Source organism: Parasteatoda tepidariorum, chromosome 10 (genome assembly GCF_982258835.1).
Source record: "Parasteatoda tepidariorum strain Cologne lab strain chromosome 10, Ptep-v5.0, whole genome shotgun sequence".
NCBI lineage: Eukaryota > Metazoa > Arthropoda > Arachnida > Araneae > Theridiidae > Parasteatoda > Parasteatoda tepidariorum.
In genome coordinates, this window is record NC_141764.1 from 82,420,928 (window position 1) to 82,439,176 (window position 18,249).

An 18,249-nucleotide genomic window follows, 5' to 3' on the forward strand; every position below is an offset into this window, starting at 1 on the left:
GAAACATGGTAACCGTTTCAGCATATAAAATTTTCAATGCTCCTTATGAGCAGAAGAAATGTTAACTTTTAAGTTTAAAAAGTGAACTGTTTTGATAAAATGTGATTTGCATAATTCAATGCAAATGTTGTGTAGTTAAAGTGCGAGTGCATAGAAGTGCATCATTATTTGCATCTGACCTCCATCCAAGAACGAGTTAATTTATGAGATACTTCAGGGCATTCAAGGAGAGCTGACTTTATGTCTTCACACATCTGAACAAACGAAATAAATAAATTTATTTAATGTATGGTACTAAATAAATGATGTTTAATAAGTTTTAAAACAGACACTGAGATTACCAAAAACTAGTAATAAAAATTTATAAATTAAAAAGTAAATTTTCAGCATACTTTGTATTAATGAGTGATCAGTAAGAAACGCCATATTACACTTTTTTACATTAAAAAAAACTGATTATTTTACTAGAATTTACCTGCTGACTCTTTCGGCATTCTGTGAATACATGTAAAATGTCATACACATCATCTTCATCACACTCTGTTAAATATGCATTTACTTCAGGCAAAATTAAAGGATTTATGTCTCTACCTTTATACAGATAATTATCCCACTATAAGTAAAAAAAGTATGATCAATTTTACTTAAATAATTTTCATGCATAACTCAGTCTTATTTTATCTATGTCTAATTCAGAACCTGCGAAATGTATTGAGTGGGAATTAAAGTTAAACATCTGAACAATTTTTGCTCTAAGTGATTGCATTTTTATAATACTAAACAGGCAATTCAAGGAAAACTCCCTTAATATACTAATTATAATTAGTGTAGATGACATTTTAAGTCACGAAATCAAACAGAAGGTCACAGTTTAAAGTCACTGTAAGTAATTAAAAAAAATATGATCAATTTTACTTAAGTAATTCTCATGCATAACTTAGTCTTATTTTATCTATGTCTAATTCAGAGCCTGCGAAACGTATTGAGTGGGAATTAAAGTTAAACATCTGAATAATTTCTGCTCTAAGTGATCGTATTTTTATAATACTAAACAGGCAGTTCAAGGAAAGCTCCTTTAATATACTAATTGTAATTAGTGTAGATGACATTTTAAGTCACGAAATCAAACAGAAAGTCACAGTTTAAAGTCACTGTAAGTAATAAAAAAAAGTATGATCAATTTTACTTAAATAATTCTCATGCATAACTTAGTCTTATTTTATCTATGTCTATTTCAGAACCTGCAAAATCTATTGAGTGGGAATTAAAGTTAAACATCTGAATAATTTTTGCTCTAAGTGATCGCATTTTTATAATACTAAACAGGCAATTCAAGGAAAACTCCTTTAATATACTAATTATAATTAGTGTAGATGACATTTTAAGTCACGAAATCAAACAGAAAGTCACAGTTTAAAGTCACTGTAAGTAATAAAAAAAGTATGATCAATTTTACTTAAATAATTCTCATGCATAACTTAGTCTTATTTTATCTATGTCTATTTCAGAACCTGCAAAATGTATGGGAATTAAAGTTAAACATCTGAATAACTTTTGTTCTAAGTGATCGCATTTTTATAATACTAAACAGGCAATTCAAGGAATACTCCTTTAATATACTAATTATTATCAGTGTAGATGATATCTTAAGTCACGAAATCAAACAGAAAGTCGCAGTTTTTTTTCTGAATAAACATACCTATTTTTAAATGGTTTTAAACTTTTCAACCTTAAAATAATTTTAAATTAAAATATTTTTCTTTTATTTTGACCTAAATTATAGAAAAATGAAAAAAGTATGAAAATTATGTTTCGTGAAAATTATGCGTCAAATTTCATTTTTGGCCCAAGAATCTAATTCTATGTATTAGAAATCATTACAGATAATACGGTAAGTATTACTTAAAAAAAATATTACTACTCATTTTTAGTGTAAGCAACTTAAACTATAGAGTTTTACTCACACTTTTTTCTTCCCATTTCGAACATTTTTCTGCCAGAATCAAATTATTTAAATCTGAGAATCTCGCACAAAGCTCTCTATACTCAGCTTCTTTTGTGGCATTTATCTATAGAAGTACCCAACATTTCAGAATACAGTATATAAGTTATTAAAAAAATCAAAGTTCAAGTATAGAAAAGAAAATACAAACCTCTTTAAATTTTTGAGTTTCTGTAATAGTCTCAGCTTCTTCAAATTTCTGCAACTCCGCAGGTAATCTTTTTTCTGTAAGCGAATCATCTATAAAACATCAAATCTAATTATTAATTGAAATTCACCAAGGAAAAGAAATTATCGAGTTAATAATTGAAGCAGTTAGTTTTTAAAACTAATACATTCATTTTTTTCGAAATGATCTTATTCTTTCAGTTTTTGAAAGTTGCATACATGTTCTTTAATCTCCTTGGTCAATCCAAATGAAGATATTAAAACAGAAATGATTTTCTCTCTGGGCTGCTAATTTTTAGAAACAGTAAAATACTAGTAAGAAAACATTTTATTGTGGCAATTTTTTTCTTATTAGGTGTAAATAACTACTCATAACTACCACAGTTTATTTTTTTAAAACAGACGTTGAACAGCTGACCCAATTTTTAATCTTAAGATACAATAATCTTAATCTCGTCTTAATCTCGGTGATGTGTGCCTATTACCTAGATTATAGGTTGGAACTCACTGAGAAAGTCAAGTTTCTCGGCGTTATTTATCACTCCAAACTTAACTGGGGTTATCATCTAGAATGTATTTTATATTTTATAACCGTCGTTGAACAGCCGACCCAATATTATGGATTTACGACTACTAATGTTCAACTCAATAGCCTAGTAATTTTGAACCCAGTCGAGAAGACAAAGGAACTCCTGGATCACTCCTGGAGAAATTCACCTTCGTGGAAGACTTTTTGATGGAACAAACCCGCATTTGAGTTACTTCGTCTGGAAAACCACAAAAACTTCCCACGGTTAGCCTGGTGACAAGGTGACTCTAAGTCATGATTCATCTACCACTGAGGATATTTTACGTCAGCACTTTGGTCGATGCAAGTCGGATGCGGAATTCGTATTGACTAGCCATCGCTGGGATACGAACCCGGTTCACCTTACTGGAAGGCGAATGTTCTATCCCCTAAGCCGTCACAGCTCTACCAATATTTATTAACATAATTATTATAGATATGTGCGTTTCTGATCTTTCAGTGAACTCTGAACTATAAATATACACCAAAAATGCGAACTTGCTCCGCTTTTTAAAAAAGTATTTTCTAGTGTTAATGAAATGTAAGTTTTTTTAAGTTTAGTATTTAAAATTTTAAGTAATTTTTCCACCACAACCTATCGAAAATTCAAAGTATGATATTAAATGTAACTAATAATCATTTAGGGATGATTGTACTTTTCAAAAGAGGAGTAGTTAATCTTATTCTACAAGTTTTACCATTTCATCCACTACCAATTTATTAAAACTTTTGCAGAAAACATAGTAGTTGGTATCCCTGATACATAGTTAAAAACTGTTGGGTATCATATCTTCCAACTCTTCCGGATTATTTTATTTGTATATTTAATATGACGGCAAAATTTAAATAATCACATTTTATTCTTCCTTAAATAAATGCGGTTTAAAAAAATTTGGAAATTTGAATGATTTCTGAATTATTTTGACTTTTTTAGATGATTTTGACTGTTGTTGTTATTTCCATTACCTACTTGCCATGCCAGCAAGCGTTCTTGGAAAGTCAAGCTAATCTAATTTTAACTTAAACAGATTCATGATAAGCTTGCTAGCTCTCTAAAAGTGTTCATAAGCGTTGATTGAATTGTAACGAAACCCCAGCTTAACATCTCAATTTAAATGGCTTTTTCCTACTACTAGGAGAACACTTTTTTGAAAATTTGGTAAGTATGATGTATAGTTGAAACCATTTTTGAGTAAACTAAATACGTTTTTAAGCACAGAACTATAGTTGTCGTGCAAAATATTATATAAAATTAGACAAAATAGCAAACGTTTGAAAAAATAGTGCAAAAATGTATTTGATTTTTTTCAGCGTAATGTGTTTGTAATGTAGCTATTAAATTGATTCGAATGCACATGAAAATATGCGTTGTCAATAAACAAACAAATAAAAAAATGAATAAATAAATAAATAAAACTATAAAAGAGAAAAAAAATAAGTAACAAATGGGACTAAATGCTTTGTAAAAAATTTTAGTTAACCTCGAAGTCAAAAATAGTGACGATTATACATCTAAATATTTTATTGTGAAATAAACCATTGCCCATGAAATGGAACAAATTAATTAACCTCACAATCGAGAATAAGTCTTTTTCTGACCACATGCTTTGTAAAAAATTTAGTTTACTTTAACACCAAAAATGGTGGCACCAAATTTTTTACACCAAATACACCTCAAGTTTTTACAGTGTACGTAATTTAACTGTTAACCGATTGAAATCCAATTTACTTAAATTTCAAACTAATAAAACAGCCAAGTTAAAAACAGGCTGTATGTTTTTGATTAGGAATGCCAGGAAATTTCCTTATTTTATAAGTTACCAAATCTAAACTGATACCTTCATTAATGCTTAGCCATTTATAAGATGTGGTAGTTATCAATACATTTTCTCTACCTAACAGCAGAATAATTTGACCACCACTTTCTCTTAACTCGAAATTAATGCATGGCGAGTTTCACTCGCCAAATGATGCAATTGAGTTAATAAGTAGTGGTAGTCACAAATAGCTTACTTTTTTTAAAATAAAAGTGACGTAATGTATTTACTACTAAAACTTTATATTTCCTTGAAAGCACTGCTCCTTCCATTTAAGAAAAAAAAAATATTTGAAATTCTGACATGTGTTTTTTATTTTTAAAAAATATTTTAAAAGAATAAAAGAGAGAGAAATTAAGCAAAACATTAATAATTTTCTTAAAATTATATAAAATACAATTCAACTACCATTTAATATGAGTATACAACTATTTGCTTTCAATTCTAAAAGAGTAAGAAATCCGATGCTCTTTAATAATCTTTCTTAATATATTTTGTTAGATTCCTTGTCAAAGTAGAAGCAGAAATGTACACATTAAGGCATTAAGGTTCTAAAGTATGTGTATGAGAGAGAAAAAAAAATAATAATATCGAAATGCAACGAATCGCCATTAAGGAAGGCGAGCATCAAAACTTTTTTTTTTATTGGATAAGACAGGATAACCAGATAAACAAGATTACCGGATAAAACAGAGTTGAAAAACGATTATAAGAAACACCTCAAAGTTTCATCAGGCAATCAAACTGGTTTTTCTTTTTCTTCTTGCCCTGATAAGATTCCTCAGATTTTGATACCGCTCTTTCTTTTTCCTGGCTTCTATTATATTTTGCAATAAATTACCATAAATGTATTTGTTTTTTACTTAATTTCTTACGAGGATTCAAAAGTAGGATATATATGAGGAGAGAACATTACGAGACACACTGTGCAGTTTCATTTTTCTTGTAAAATTTCGGAAAAGGATTTGTCTTGATTTGATTCCAAAGACTTCAAATTAAGACTTAGATGCTACGGAAATGACAAAATAGAGTTTTATTTATTAAAGCGCATTTGCAAAAAACTATGGTTGAAAAGATAAAATAATTTTACAAAAGAAAATTACCAATCGAGTCATTTCTTTCTTTCTTTGTACCAGTCCTCGTTGGTTTCAATCTTTTTTGCAAAGATTTTCTTCTCGGCTAAAATACAAAATCAATTTGCTTGTATCAACAATACTTGCACAATACTCTTAAAATGTACCGAGAGCAATAAAAATTAATAGACCCTAACTAAATTTTAATCTGATGATCGGATCTTCTCGTTCTATCGGATAATCACGTTTAAATAACTATTATGACTGTGTTATTTAATCCCCCCCCCTAAAAGTCAGGCCGCTGTCACGCCCATATTCACATTAAAAATTATGAACTTACCTACTCAACTTTTTTTGCGGATTTCCTACAACTTCTTTCAGCGTACAGTGAGAAAAATAAAAAATATATCACCCTGAATAACTTTTGTTCCAATGATCGAATATTCACGAACTCCATTATAGTGGATCAAATTAATTAGTGCTAACTATTAATTAAGTTACAGAATCAAGCTCAAAAATGTACTTTCTTCGAAGCATATTTTTTTTTATCGACGGATTTGCGTTTTGACTTTCAAAATATGGCAGGTAGCCACACTATAAAATATATGGTCCCGATAATTTAGCTGGGAAAATAGTCAAAAATTTTGGCTACTAATTACTAATTTCATTTTTTTCTTATTTCATCATACGTCAAATCAAAAAAAATTGGCACTCTATTATGTATTTCCAAAGAAAATGTGAAATGATGAAAACTCCATGTAAAAAATAACTTTTAATAGATTTTTTTTTTTTTTTTTTGGTGGGGGATTGAAATGTTTTGAAATGTAAAGTATACAAATTTTACATCATTTTAAATGATAAAATACAAAATTTAAACAAAATTAGTCAAATACTTCTTGAGAATTAGAATTTTAAGAACTATGTCGAATTTGAAATTTCATAACTCAGAAACTATTCAACAGATTTCACTTACATTTTGTATTTAGCCATTTAAAATTATATAGTTAAAAAAGAAGTTAAAACTGGTATACCTTACATATCAATATTAATCGACCCTTTTTAAGTAAAATAATTTAAAAAAATATCACTTACTGGCATTAGCGTAGAAATCAAAATTTTCTTTTCGTCAAATTTATATTAATATACATCAGTTTTATGTCATATAAAATACAATTCGATTTTGCATGCATCTATATGGTAAAATCATTTCCCGAAATCCATTTAACCAAGTGACTGCTTTCTTTCAACTTGACTCTTTCTTCGTTATGTTATCCAAGAACAACGTTTGGACTGTTTCCATAGAAACACATCAGTAGAAACAGAAGACGTTCTTAGTTCATTATTGGAAAAGTTGTAAAATTATTAATATATCGCAGTAATTTTTTGATATGATTAGTACATCCTCAAACTGTTACTTAATATTTATGATGGTAGAAGCGGGAATTTATAAAATAAGTTACAATCGAAAGATTTTAGTCCAATTTGCATTCGTGAAACAGATAAAGTGGTTCTGCCCCTTACTCGCTCACGAACCCACATGATTGCTAAAAAAATTTCTTGGCGATACAGAGAATTTTTATGTCTAAATTAATATAAAAAGAATTCAGTGGAAATATTTGTTGTTTCCTGGTTCAAGAACGGAACGCCTAGATCAGGTTCGTGACACTAGGCGTTACTGTACTGGGGGACTTGAAACAGCACAAACATAACTCGTTAAACGTTATTAACAAACAAGTTTTCTTAGACTTCGGTTACCAATCCTATTGAGATTAAATTTAAGCTTATAAAATTTTGCTCAATTACTATTGCAACTTCATCTATAACATTTTTCTTTAAATACACTTTTTTAATTTTTGGTTACTAAAGGTACTCGTTAAATAGTTTTCCTCCAAGAGATAATCTAGTAACAGTGCGAAACTCGAAATTTTTGTATGATGAAATTTTACATTTTTGTATGATTTATTATGTTGACTGATCACAACATAACACAAAGCTTAAAAGTAAACAAAACTCATTTGCTGTTGATTGTGTAACGATTCACTAATGATCGTATAACTTTTAAATACCGATTTAAATACATTTTTTCATAAAATATTGTGTAATACGATAAAATCATAGGATTACTTAATAATAAAGAAAAATTGCTTTCAATTTTAAACCTTTACTTTGGAATAATAAGAAAAAAATTCATAAAAAAAATAACATTGAAGGTAAATACACTTAAATTAGGGATAAATATCTTACGGGTAAACAATACTTTTATGAATTTGATTAATTTTATGTTGATTAAGACGAAGGAAGCCAGGGTTTTAATAAGAGAAATTTTGATCATACAGTACTTTTCGTCCAATGAGAATGGCCGAACTAGTTATTTTTATCTGATAATTAAGTACAGAATAACCATTCTTAAAGCAGAGGTGTTTAAGGCCTGATAACGAAATTCGCAATAAATACTTAGACCATGGATATTCTTTTTTAATGCCAAAATAGTTCGATCTTTCAACCCTAGGAATTATAATAGCACTGCAAAGTGATTTTTGGTGTAAAAAATGCCTAGCAAGTAGAGAAATTAACATTGATCGAGCATGGGTTTTTTCATTTAAAATAAAGATTAATTATTAATTGGGGCCGAGATTGCCAGGTTGGTAGGGCACTGGACTCGCGTTCGCGGGAACAGGAGTTCGAATCCAGCCGGCTGAAGACGGTAGTGAATGGTGACTAGTACACGTTAAATCTGTCGGGTCACAAAGACCTAAATGTTCCCATAGCAAATTATACCTCTGGAGGTAGTGGATTGAAGATTGATCGTTCTCTGGTTTAGGTCAAAATTACAATCTGTGGGTGGAGGAATGAATGTATGAAAGAGTCCACCCTATAAACGGGTGTGGCAGAAGTCGAATTCTTGGCCATAGATCGCACTCCCTGTGCCTTAATGGCCAACGACGAACAACAACAACTAATTATTAATTAGTTAAAATTTTCTTGAATGATGACTAAAAATCTTACCATAGGCCAGAATTATTTTACTGAAGACTTGACTATTCATTAGTTTCAGTCCTTATTTCTTATTTAATAAATTCAAAATGACTTTTACTGAGATACAGCTAAACAAGGTTTGGCACCGATTAAAATTGTAATAAATCCAAATAATCATATAGTATTCAATTACCTTTAATTGTAATGTGACTATATGTTTTCATAATGTACAATTATAACTAACATGATTACATATAATCAATCTAACGAATAAAAATAATTACAACACAGAATTACAGCCCAAATAAATGTAATCAGAAGAGATCTTGATTACTTTTTATAACAATCCATGAACTGTACAGTGCAAAAAAAGTAAGAAAACAAACGGACCTCCATGAATAACTTTATGATCTAATGATAAGATGATCTTCTGTTATGGGACTCAATGGTTCGAGGGGCTGACCTCAAATATGCTTATTAGTGCAGACTATATTTTAAGTTATGAAATCAGACACAAAAGTATACTTTCTCTGAATAAGCATTTTTTTTTTTCAGCGGATTCGAGTTTCTGACCCCCAAATTATAGGGGATAGTTGCAATCGGGGAATATAATCTCAAGAGATTATATATATATATAATCTCTTTGGTCAGGAAGGCGGTACAAAGTTTGAATTCCTTTATGTTAGTTTTATTTTTTGCATATTTCGCCATACCTCAAGAAATTTTTAAGCGAATTGATGAATTTTTGCACACAATTATAAAAATAGGTTTATTAGCAGATAATTAAATGCAAAAAATACATTTTAGTAAATATTTATTATTTTATTAAATAATCAAAAAAGTTTTAGATTGTAAGGTATACAGTTTATACATTTTAAAGTATATAATTTTACATAACAAAATATAAAATTTGTATGAAATCGGTTGAATAATTCTTGTAAAATCGAATTTTGAAAAAGTCGTATATTTAAAATTCAATTTCTCAGGAACTATTCATCCGATTTGGCTCGAATTTTGTATTTTGCAGTTATGAAAGAAAGATAAATCAAATGTAATTTTCAAACTTCTAAAAAGTTCATAAAATGCTTTATTAATTTGAAAACATCACACATAGTCACTGGCACAATATATAAAATACACATTTACGATGGGGTAGAAAAAATAGGGACGGCTAAAGTATGAGCTACTGTTCAGAATAGTAACGCTTCTTTAGCGTTCTGTACTTTTTGAGCATATATAAGGCTTCGAGTTCTTTAATGATGTACTGGCCTCTGGTCAACAATATTTCTATTTGAGCTGCTTCTTTCACATCCTTGTTCTTCAAGAAAGCTTCTTTCAGTCGAACTCTAAAATAGTCATACCCTTTCGGATAATCTCTACCCAGGAATAAAAGCTGAAATAATAAAAGCATACATGAAAGACACTGGAAAATAAAATAATATTCATGTGAGAAACTAGATCATTCAAACATTAAAAACCATTACCACTTGTGTTTAGAGAGACAATGATTTAAATCTGTGGGGAATTATTTATCGACTATGTCAACCTTCATCTATCAAAAGGTACCTCAAGGTAGAATCGAGTTAACATGTCTTGTCATTTGGTATTTAATATTTGTAGTGGTAGTTACACCACAAATCTAATGATTAAAATCAATGGTTGAAACTGCATTTTTGCACACTATTTAAAAAAATTATTTTGATCACAGGCCCTGTGGCAGAATTGCGGCGACATGGCCACATTGTCGTAGAACGTTACAGAGTTCTTGTAGAAAGATTTTTCTTTTCGGAAGAAAAATTTTGGTTTTCTTTTCTGCAGAAATTTACACATAAAATTTGAATCGCGCATTTAAATAATTAGTTTGCGTCACGTTCAATTTACACAGATAGTATTGGAAATCCAAGTAGTGTTTCGACTGTATTTTTGGCAGGTATTGATTTTCACATGGGTTTTAATTATCCTGATATATTTCAGATGATATGGGAAATTTGAATCATGCATTCAAGCATTTACTTTTTAAGGCAACGATTCTATCGTTGTTGTTTTGTTTTGTTTTTTGGCAATTATTGTTTTTGATTTCCATATAATTTTTAAAATCTGATATTATTTATTACAACAATCAAATCTTTAAACGATCGAGCAATTATGTAACCCCTTTTTGAAAAGTCCGATTCCCATGATTTCATTGTCGATCTGTTTTTCGGTATTTACTGCTAAGGATTTCATGATTTTCAATTATTTTTTTTAAAGTGATAATGATTTACAAAATGCAAAAAAAGAAATAATTAATGTATTTTTCTCCCCCAACTAAATGTGAGAATATTGCTCATAACATTAGAATAAAAAATGCTTACACATTCAATGAAAATAATTATGTTTTTTCCTTGTAAACAAAGCATTTTTATTACTTTAAATTAGTAACATGCATATTTGTTATTATTGAAAGTATCTTGCAGAAAGATATTAGTGCTAGAGAGTTTTGTCACAGAAAGCCTGTAATAATTATGCCAAAGGGATCACAGGTGGTTAAACTTTTATTTGTTAAAAAGAAGTTATTTATGTTATGCTACCTCTAACTCTTGTATTTAGTATTCTTGTCTCTTGTATTTAGCATCAGATAGCATTTGTATCAAACATTTTTGCTTAAGTACAGAAGACATTTGTATACATACATGTAATATAAAAAAAATAATGAAGTATCGAAAACCACCAAGTATTAAACATCATTATCTAAAAATAAGTAATCTCTAAAAATAGATTTTACTTCTTGTCAGTAATCTTTTTAAAAGCTTTTTGTCAGAAATTGTATAGCATAAAGTATAAATAAGTTGTTATTTATTATTGCATCAAGTGATGCAATGTTATGAAAAAATAATGAAGAATCCATTAACTTGTGCTTTAGATTTTGCCCAGTAATATATATTTGTAGCCATGGTTAAATTTCTTTCATAACAGCACACTCGAGATGTAAAGTTCATATTTTCCAGACCTTCGGTCTTACTCAATAAAATTATATTTTAATTCTATTGCGTTGTTTTTCTCAACTTATTTCAGCTTAACAAGAATTATGAATAAAATTCTATAAACTTTCACTACCAATATACCATTCCATTCTTTTATAACTTATAATATCAAAGACAATTTTGAAATGAGGTACTTTTTCAATCGACATCTTGAGTTTCATTTTGAGACATGTACTTTCCTGCTGGCATAAGAAGTCAAGCAAATCAACAATTACTCTAACTTATTTGCAAATATTTAATAAACTTTATATATAGCTAGTAGAAAATAAATGCGAGAGATTAATAAATACTATGGTAAAATTAAAAATGCATTGGATCTAGTTACACAAAATATGGGGCGAAAAGCAAAACAAAATCTAAAATAAATATGGAATATTACATATTCAAGCATTTAGAATAATTAAGGAAAAAATAAATAATTTCAGATTCTGTGGTATGGCAACAGAAAAAGTACTTTGTTATATATATTTTAAGAAATATAAAACTGCATAAACAATTTTTTATTAACGTATAAAATAAGGAAAAAGACTGGCTTCTTTAGTTATGAATATTGAACCAAGGTAAGTCAAACCAGGAATTGGCAAAAATTTGGAAAATTTTAGAAGCAAATAGAAAATTTTTTAGAAATCAGCTTCTACAATTATTGACACTTTATCGCATTTGCTTGGAAATAAACTAGTTTTTCATAAACACGCAACCCTATTTTCAGTGATATGGGTCGTATGAGTCTTCACAGTAAAAGAGTTAAATATTCAATTGAAAAATCAAATTCAGCAAATATTTTAAGGAAATAAATGTTTTGAATTTCAATTCTTATAATTTGATAAAATAAAAGTATCACTAAAGTGCTTTTAGATTTTACCTTTACTTAAATAGTAATATATAAAAATATCAAATTCATTATAGTTAAGTTATAAAATATTTTATTATATCTATAGCATATAGAACAGTTGTAATATGTTGATTAAATATTTTCAGTTTATGATTCATATTAAACAGAACTAAATATATTGCTTTATTTTGTTTAGAACATTTTCGAATTTATATATCTTCATAGTAATAGATATTTTGATTTTTTACAGTCAGAACATTCTTTAATTCAACAATAGACTTCAGAAAAAAACACTAGAATTTTAAAAAAAAAATTAAACTGATTGTTATAAATTAAACTTACTTCTTTATTTAGTGGCATCAAGTTCGTTACTCAACAAATATATAGAGTAAAAAGCCTATTTTAGAGAGCAATATATATCCTAATTTAGAGAATAATATATTTCCTCATAATTATGAATATTAGCATTCTCTGTATTTTCATTTTTATTTAAATTCAGTTTACTAACTTTTATATACATATAAAAAATATTAGTAGTAAACGGACCAGTAACTAGTTAGAAATGCTTTTAGTTATCTTTCGTAAACAAAACAATCAAAACGTAAATTAAAAAGACTTAAAACATTCAATTGAAAACGTTAATTTAGTTGTATGAGTAAAAAAATTAGTATGAGTAAAAAAAATATTAAGAAAATTTAAAAAAAAAAAAAAAGATTCATGACTAACTTACATTCTTGTAAAGCGTAATCACTTTACTTCTGGTGGAACTCATAATTGAAAAACTAAAGGCGAGCTTTGACACAGAGCAAGCATGAAATGAACTAGCTTGCTGTCTAAGAACTCAGGATAATTATGCAGCTGAAACAAACAAAAACATTTCTTTAATGATATCTTCTCAAGCTCTAAAACAGAGTCAACATTATATAATATAAGCTCAAAAGATAATGCAAGAGAAAACGCTTATTGATAATGCCTCGAGAAAAATAATTAATAACAATAACAACAATAATGAAGTCAACGGGCCCGCAGTCACGTAGGCACCAAGAAAAAAACTATCGGATAAATTTAAATTTAATCTATTGTCATTGACAACAAATAAAGAATCATTTAAAAAAAATCATTAAATTAATTTAACACAATACAAGTTCATTTTATAATATTAGATTACTAAAATAATAAAGAAATACTTCTTTTTTCCTTTGGAGCTGAAGGGGTTAAAGGGCGGTTTTTTTTTAAATAGCACACATTTAGTTTAATGAATGCAGGTTTTAAAATTATTAGAAAAAACTAAGTCTTATTAATTCAGACAACTAAATATTAGAATTGGACGTAATGTCAATGTCAATTGAAAGCCGAAAATAAGTGTCACACTTTTGAGGAGATTAGCACAACACGCTCAAAAGCAGACAAAACAAACAATTTTCAGCTGCAGCCAATAAAAAGTGTCTACTTCAATTATTTTATTGTTTATTTATTTTAAATAACCTCTTTTTTTCTAAACTCTTAACAAAGCTTTGAAAAAATTTCTCATAATATAATAAATTGTTGTTTTTTCATGGAATAAAAGTTTTGATTATTATTTCAGTTTTAGAGCCAAAAATAAAAAAAACATTAAGATCAAGCAAGCTCTAAGCAGCTAAAGCAGAAAGCGGAAGTGAAAGAAAAAAAAAGTTGTAAACAAAAGAAATGGGAGGCTCGTTTTGTTTTCGTCATGGAAAATTTTAACAAAAATGATTTATTTTTTAAATTAATTTCAAAATGTCCTAAAGTACAATTGGAAAAGGTTTTAGATTTCTTCACATTTTTTTATATTTCCTAGTATTCAAGAATAATTATATTTATTAATATTAAATTATTTTCCAGCTTGTTCACCATTTAATTGATTTGTTCTGTGGTCAAGAAACTCTTATTTATGAAGAATTTTCAAGCGTGTGGTCTTTGATGGAATGGTGGGACTTAATAAATGAAAGCCGATTATTTATACAAGCATGCTATAATGCTAGTGACGAAGTAATATTTATTTTATATTTGTTTATCTTTTGTATCTGTACTATCTATAAAAATTATGATATAATTTCATGTAAAAAAAATTATGTGAATTGAATGTTGATAAAATGCAGTTCAAATGCGAATATGGGAGAACATTTGGATTTTTGGTTCCTGCTCAAAAATTATCACAAAGTTATGGCGACTTTCCGCACAGAAAGGAGCCAATTCGAGAACGTTTCCTTATTGTTATCTCACGCAAATGAATCTTAATCTTGCTGTTCGTTTAAAAAAAAATAGAAGTTTGTGAAAGGTGGTTAGAGTTCCTTTGTGGGCCACTGCTCTGAATTGCCCAGGCTTGGCAATTAGTCTGCCCTGCTTCATACCAACTTGAAGGGTTGTAATTTATAACCTCTCCCTGCACATTTTATATATGTTATTATTACTTACATATCATTTTTTTTATATTTCTGTTTTGGTATGGGGGTATTTGTTTGTGCCTATTACTTTCTCCATGATGCCAAAGGTTTTTTTAACTCTCATAATTTTTAAAAAGAACATGTGGTTTACCGGTGAGTGATTACGAGTTATATCTTTCAAGCTGGTCTGTTACTGTGATTTTTTTTTAGTTTCTTGTGGACTACTGCGCAGAAATCACCAAGACTCTGTAATTATTTGAGCACAGGTACTGAAAAGGAAATCTTCCCGATAAAGAACTATCCTTTTCTATGTGCCATCTTATAAAAGATACCTAAAATGTTCACATTTCTACCGTTTCCTTCAATGAAAAAAGTCCCGCAGTGGACTTATCGTTAAGACACGGTTCCCAGCAGATCACCGAAACCAAGCATCACTGACCGCTTGGATCAGTCTGCGTAGGGACCGAGGGTGTGCGGCATTGGTCCTCGTTAAACTGATCTACCGTATAGTTCTCGACTTCGCGTGCAGGCCGTTGAGCTACCGAAGCGGGGGGTGCCATCCCCTCTGCAGAGGATCAAAATTGTGATGGCATGTCTTCGGATCATTCTCAGAAATGTTTCCCAGACCGTCGCCAATAGCCCATTGTGCAGCTCTAGTGCGACGTAAATGAACTACAACCTTCAATGAAAAAATTGCCACTCTAAGAAGGTAACTTTTGCATGAAGAAACTGGTTCACCTTTTTTTGGAAAAGAGCCACAATGTATTCAATTTTTATGCCAATTAATAATCACATAAATACCTTTCCTTTATTCACCAAATAAAATATTAGTTTGTTTTAATATTTTAAAGGTAGTAATGGGTATAAATTCAAGTCCTATAACCATAGTTAATGGTATTGTTTAAGAACTAGTTAAAGTAAATATTTTTCAACCCAAGTTACTGTTTCAAAATGAATTATATAGTTATTAATATATATAATTTTTTAAAGATATAAAAATTAGCTGTTTTTTTTTTTTTTTTTTTTTTTTAACTACTATGCAATTTAAATTTTTTATTTTCTTTTTCTTTTTAAGTGTCAGCTTAAAATCTAGGAAATTTTAAGAATGGAATTTTAGAAAATTTTTGAATTAGTAATTCTGTGACTAATTAATTTCTGTATAAGTGAGACGAAAACTAGTTAAATTGTGTCAAATCAAATGAATCCCCTAATCATCATTTTGAATTGAAATATTATTTTAGCATGTTTTCATCAGTTCACAAAGATTTTTTTTACTTTTTCATTTTTTTTTATGGCTATTTCTACTAGAATGCTCCTTGTATAGTTTAATTTATCAACTCTAGATAAAAATAGATGTTTATGAAAATGCTAAGTACTAAATATTAATTATTATTTTTCAGAATTTAAATTCATCATCTTTGTCCGAGGAATTTAAAAAAGTTATAAATGATTGCTTGGCTGTCAGAAAATCGGATGTACGAAGCAGTCTGCTAACTAAGACACATGGAATATCATCAAGTTTTTTAGTGAATTTTGACTGGAAGCTTAAAGTAAATTATTCTTTTTAGTCAAATTAAAGTTTTTTTTTTAAAATAGTATTATTATCTATCACTTTTTTGCATTGAAAATTGGCATTAAAAAAAATTCCTTCATTCAATTTTAAAATAATGCAATATTGTTATGATATCAGTTAGAAAGAAAGAATGCTTAGTTTTTGAACAGAATTGAATCAATTTAAAAATATGAACCAAATTTAAAGTGATTCATAAAAGTTACAAATAAATTTGCATGTGTATGTAGAAAATCTTAAGTTATTAAGTAAACTCAATTTTTAAAAATTTTATTTTTTTTGTTTTTGCAGTTAACTATTGCAAGTGATAAGATAGCTCAAATCAATGAGCCGCGCTTGCTTCTTGACTTGGATTTTTTGGGCAATACAAATAGGTGTTTACACTTAGATTTGTCCCAAGAAGAATTAAGGAATTTGATTGATTCCATGGAAAAAGCTAAGAAAGTAAGTGGTATATATATTGTAATATTATTTAATTATTTTGTTTTTCTATTACTCTAAAAGAATAATAAAGACAAATTTTTATATAGCAGTATAAGTATTTGGATATCTAAATGTTTGAGATAAGTCAATTTGAAATTCATTGAATTCTTCATAAAAATATTTTATATCTAAATTGCTGCATAACATGAAAAATATCCTTCAAGTGAAAATGTGTTCCATGTTTATTTTTTGTTTGAAATAACAAATCTGTAATAATTTTTTGTTTACCATGCATTATTTTTCCTAAATTCTGCAACTTTTTGTGTTTTTAATAAATAAAAATATTTAACCCTCTGCGCACTAGACAGAAAGTTAGTTTGGAAATTTTATTGAACCACATGGAGAGTAGGTACTGTCCAGCTATAATGAGAACTCAGTATTGTCCCAATAGGCAATCTATCGGTGTATAAGACATTTTTTTTTTTTTTATAATTTTGCTTAGTGCCACTGCCCAGTATAAAACTACATTGATGTTTCTTTTAAGGTCATGGGTTATTGTGCAGCATTACCTACACTTTTTTTTAAAGATTAAGTGCCACTGCCAGGTATATTCAACCATACTATACTATACTAGTATTACCTATTGATCCACAAAGTAACTAGACAGATAAATCGCATGTTGGGTTAACACTGAGAACTCTTCTCGACAGAAAGTCAGATTGCCGGGACAAACTATGGAAATAAGAATAAAATGCAAGTAATAAATGCAACCATTTCTAATGAAAGATGATCGAAGAATCTCGTGTTTAAAGTATCATTCCGGAGAAGTTCTCATAATCGTGAGATAGTAACTGGTTTTAATTCCAAGAAGAAATCAAGTTGAATTTTAAGAACACTTGGTTTTAACTCTTTAATATCAAACCAAAAGACAAATTTAAAGTTTTTAAACTCAACTTTATAAACTAATTAATTTTTTTTTTTATTGTATCACAAAAATATTTATTTGGTATTATGTATTTTACAGGCACTTGCAGAAGTTACTGTTCCAGATTGAATAGCCCATTTGATATTTGTAAAAAAATAAAAAAAATTATTCATTCTATGTATGGTTTTAATGTCAATTGTTACAACATCCTATTATAGCTTACATATGTATATTTATTTATATTTCAATTTAGCTTAATATTTATTTATATTACTTTGCTTATCAAAAAAATTCCAATTGCTGCTTTTGCTTAATTAAGGTTGTACAATGCAACAATTACGAGTTAAATATCAAATTCATTCCAAATAAAGATTTAAATGTATAGTGCATAATGAAAAATGTATGACTCACAATTTTTGAATAAAACTTTAATTCTATTAAATATTGTTTAATTGCAGAAATTAAAT

At 28.5% G+C, this 18,249-nt stretch overlaps 3 protein-coding genes across 3 annotated transcripts in view; 1 reads left to right on the forward strand and 2 right to left on the reverse strand.

The window, feature by feature from the left end:
- The window catches only part of LOC122269663 (dynein axonemal intermediate chain 7), a 28,511-nt gene extending 28,257 nt beyond the window's left edge, over positions 1-254 (reverse strand). Inside the window, exon 1 of the mRNA XM_087153204.1 lies at positions 180-254. Coding sequence (XP_087009330.1) covers positions 180-254 — 75 coding nt within the window. The remainder of the gene's footprint in view (positions 1-179) is intronic.
- Positions 255-9,656: 9,402 nt separating this feature from the next.
- On the reverse strand, positions 9,657-13,892 carry osi (electron transfer flavoprotein regulatory factor orsai). Its single transcript, XM_016056891.4, has 3 exons — positions 13,647-13,892; positions 13,190-13,317; positions 9,657-9,997 (listed from the first exon to the last, which is right to left on the reverse strand). Exons 2-3 carry the CDS (start codon positions 13,229-13,231, stop codon positions 9,788-9,790), a joined length of 252 nt encoding a protein of 83 aa, XP_015912377.1. The 5' UTR covers positions 13,232-13,317; positions 13,647-13,892; the 3' UTR covers positions 9,657-9,787.
- Positions 13,893-14,083: 191 nt separating this feature from the next.
- Positions 14,084-17,957, forward strand: LOC107443112 (COMM domain-containing protein 8). The gene is made up of 5 exons (XM_016056879.5): positions 14,084-14,242; positions 14,323-14,469; positions 16,265-16,414; positions 16,726-16,878; positions 17,882-17,957. Exons 1-5 carry the CDS (start codon positions 14,171-14,173, stop codon positions 17,909-17,911), a joined length of 552 nt encoding a protein of 183 aa, XP_015912365.3. The 5' UTR covers positions 14,084-14,170; the 3' UTR covers positions 17,912-17,957.
- Positions 17,958-18,249: the final 292 nt, after the last annotated feature.

What these genes read in the sequence shown, in the direction of transcription:
- osi (XM_016056891.4), bottom strand. Translation starts at nt 13,231, where the DNA reads ATGAGTTCCACCAGAAGTAAAGTGATTACGCTTTACAAGAAT. An exon ending in TGATTACGCTTTACAAGAAT is followed by an intron (nt 9,998 to 13,189) that starts GTAAGTTAGTCA and finishes TTATTATTTCAG; the next exon opens with CTTTTATTCCTGGGTAGAGA.
- LOC107443112 (XM_016056879.5), top strand. Translation starts at nt 14,171, where the DNA reads ATGGAAAATTTTAACAAAAATGATTTATTTTTTAAATTAATTTCAAAA. An exon ending in CTAAAGTACAATTGGAAAAG is followed by an intron (nt 14,243 to 14,322) that starts GTTTTAGATTTC and finishes ATTATTTTCCAG; the next exon opens with CTTGTTCACCATTTAATTGA. An exon ending in ATTTTGACTGGAAGCTTAAA is followed by an intron (nt 16,415 to 16,725) that starts GTAAATTATTCT and finishes TTGTTTTTGCAG; the next exon opens with TTAACTATTGCAAGTGATAA.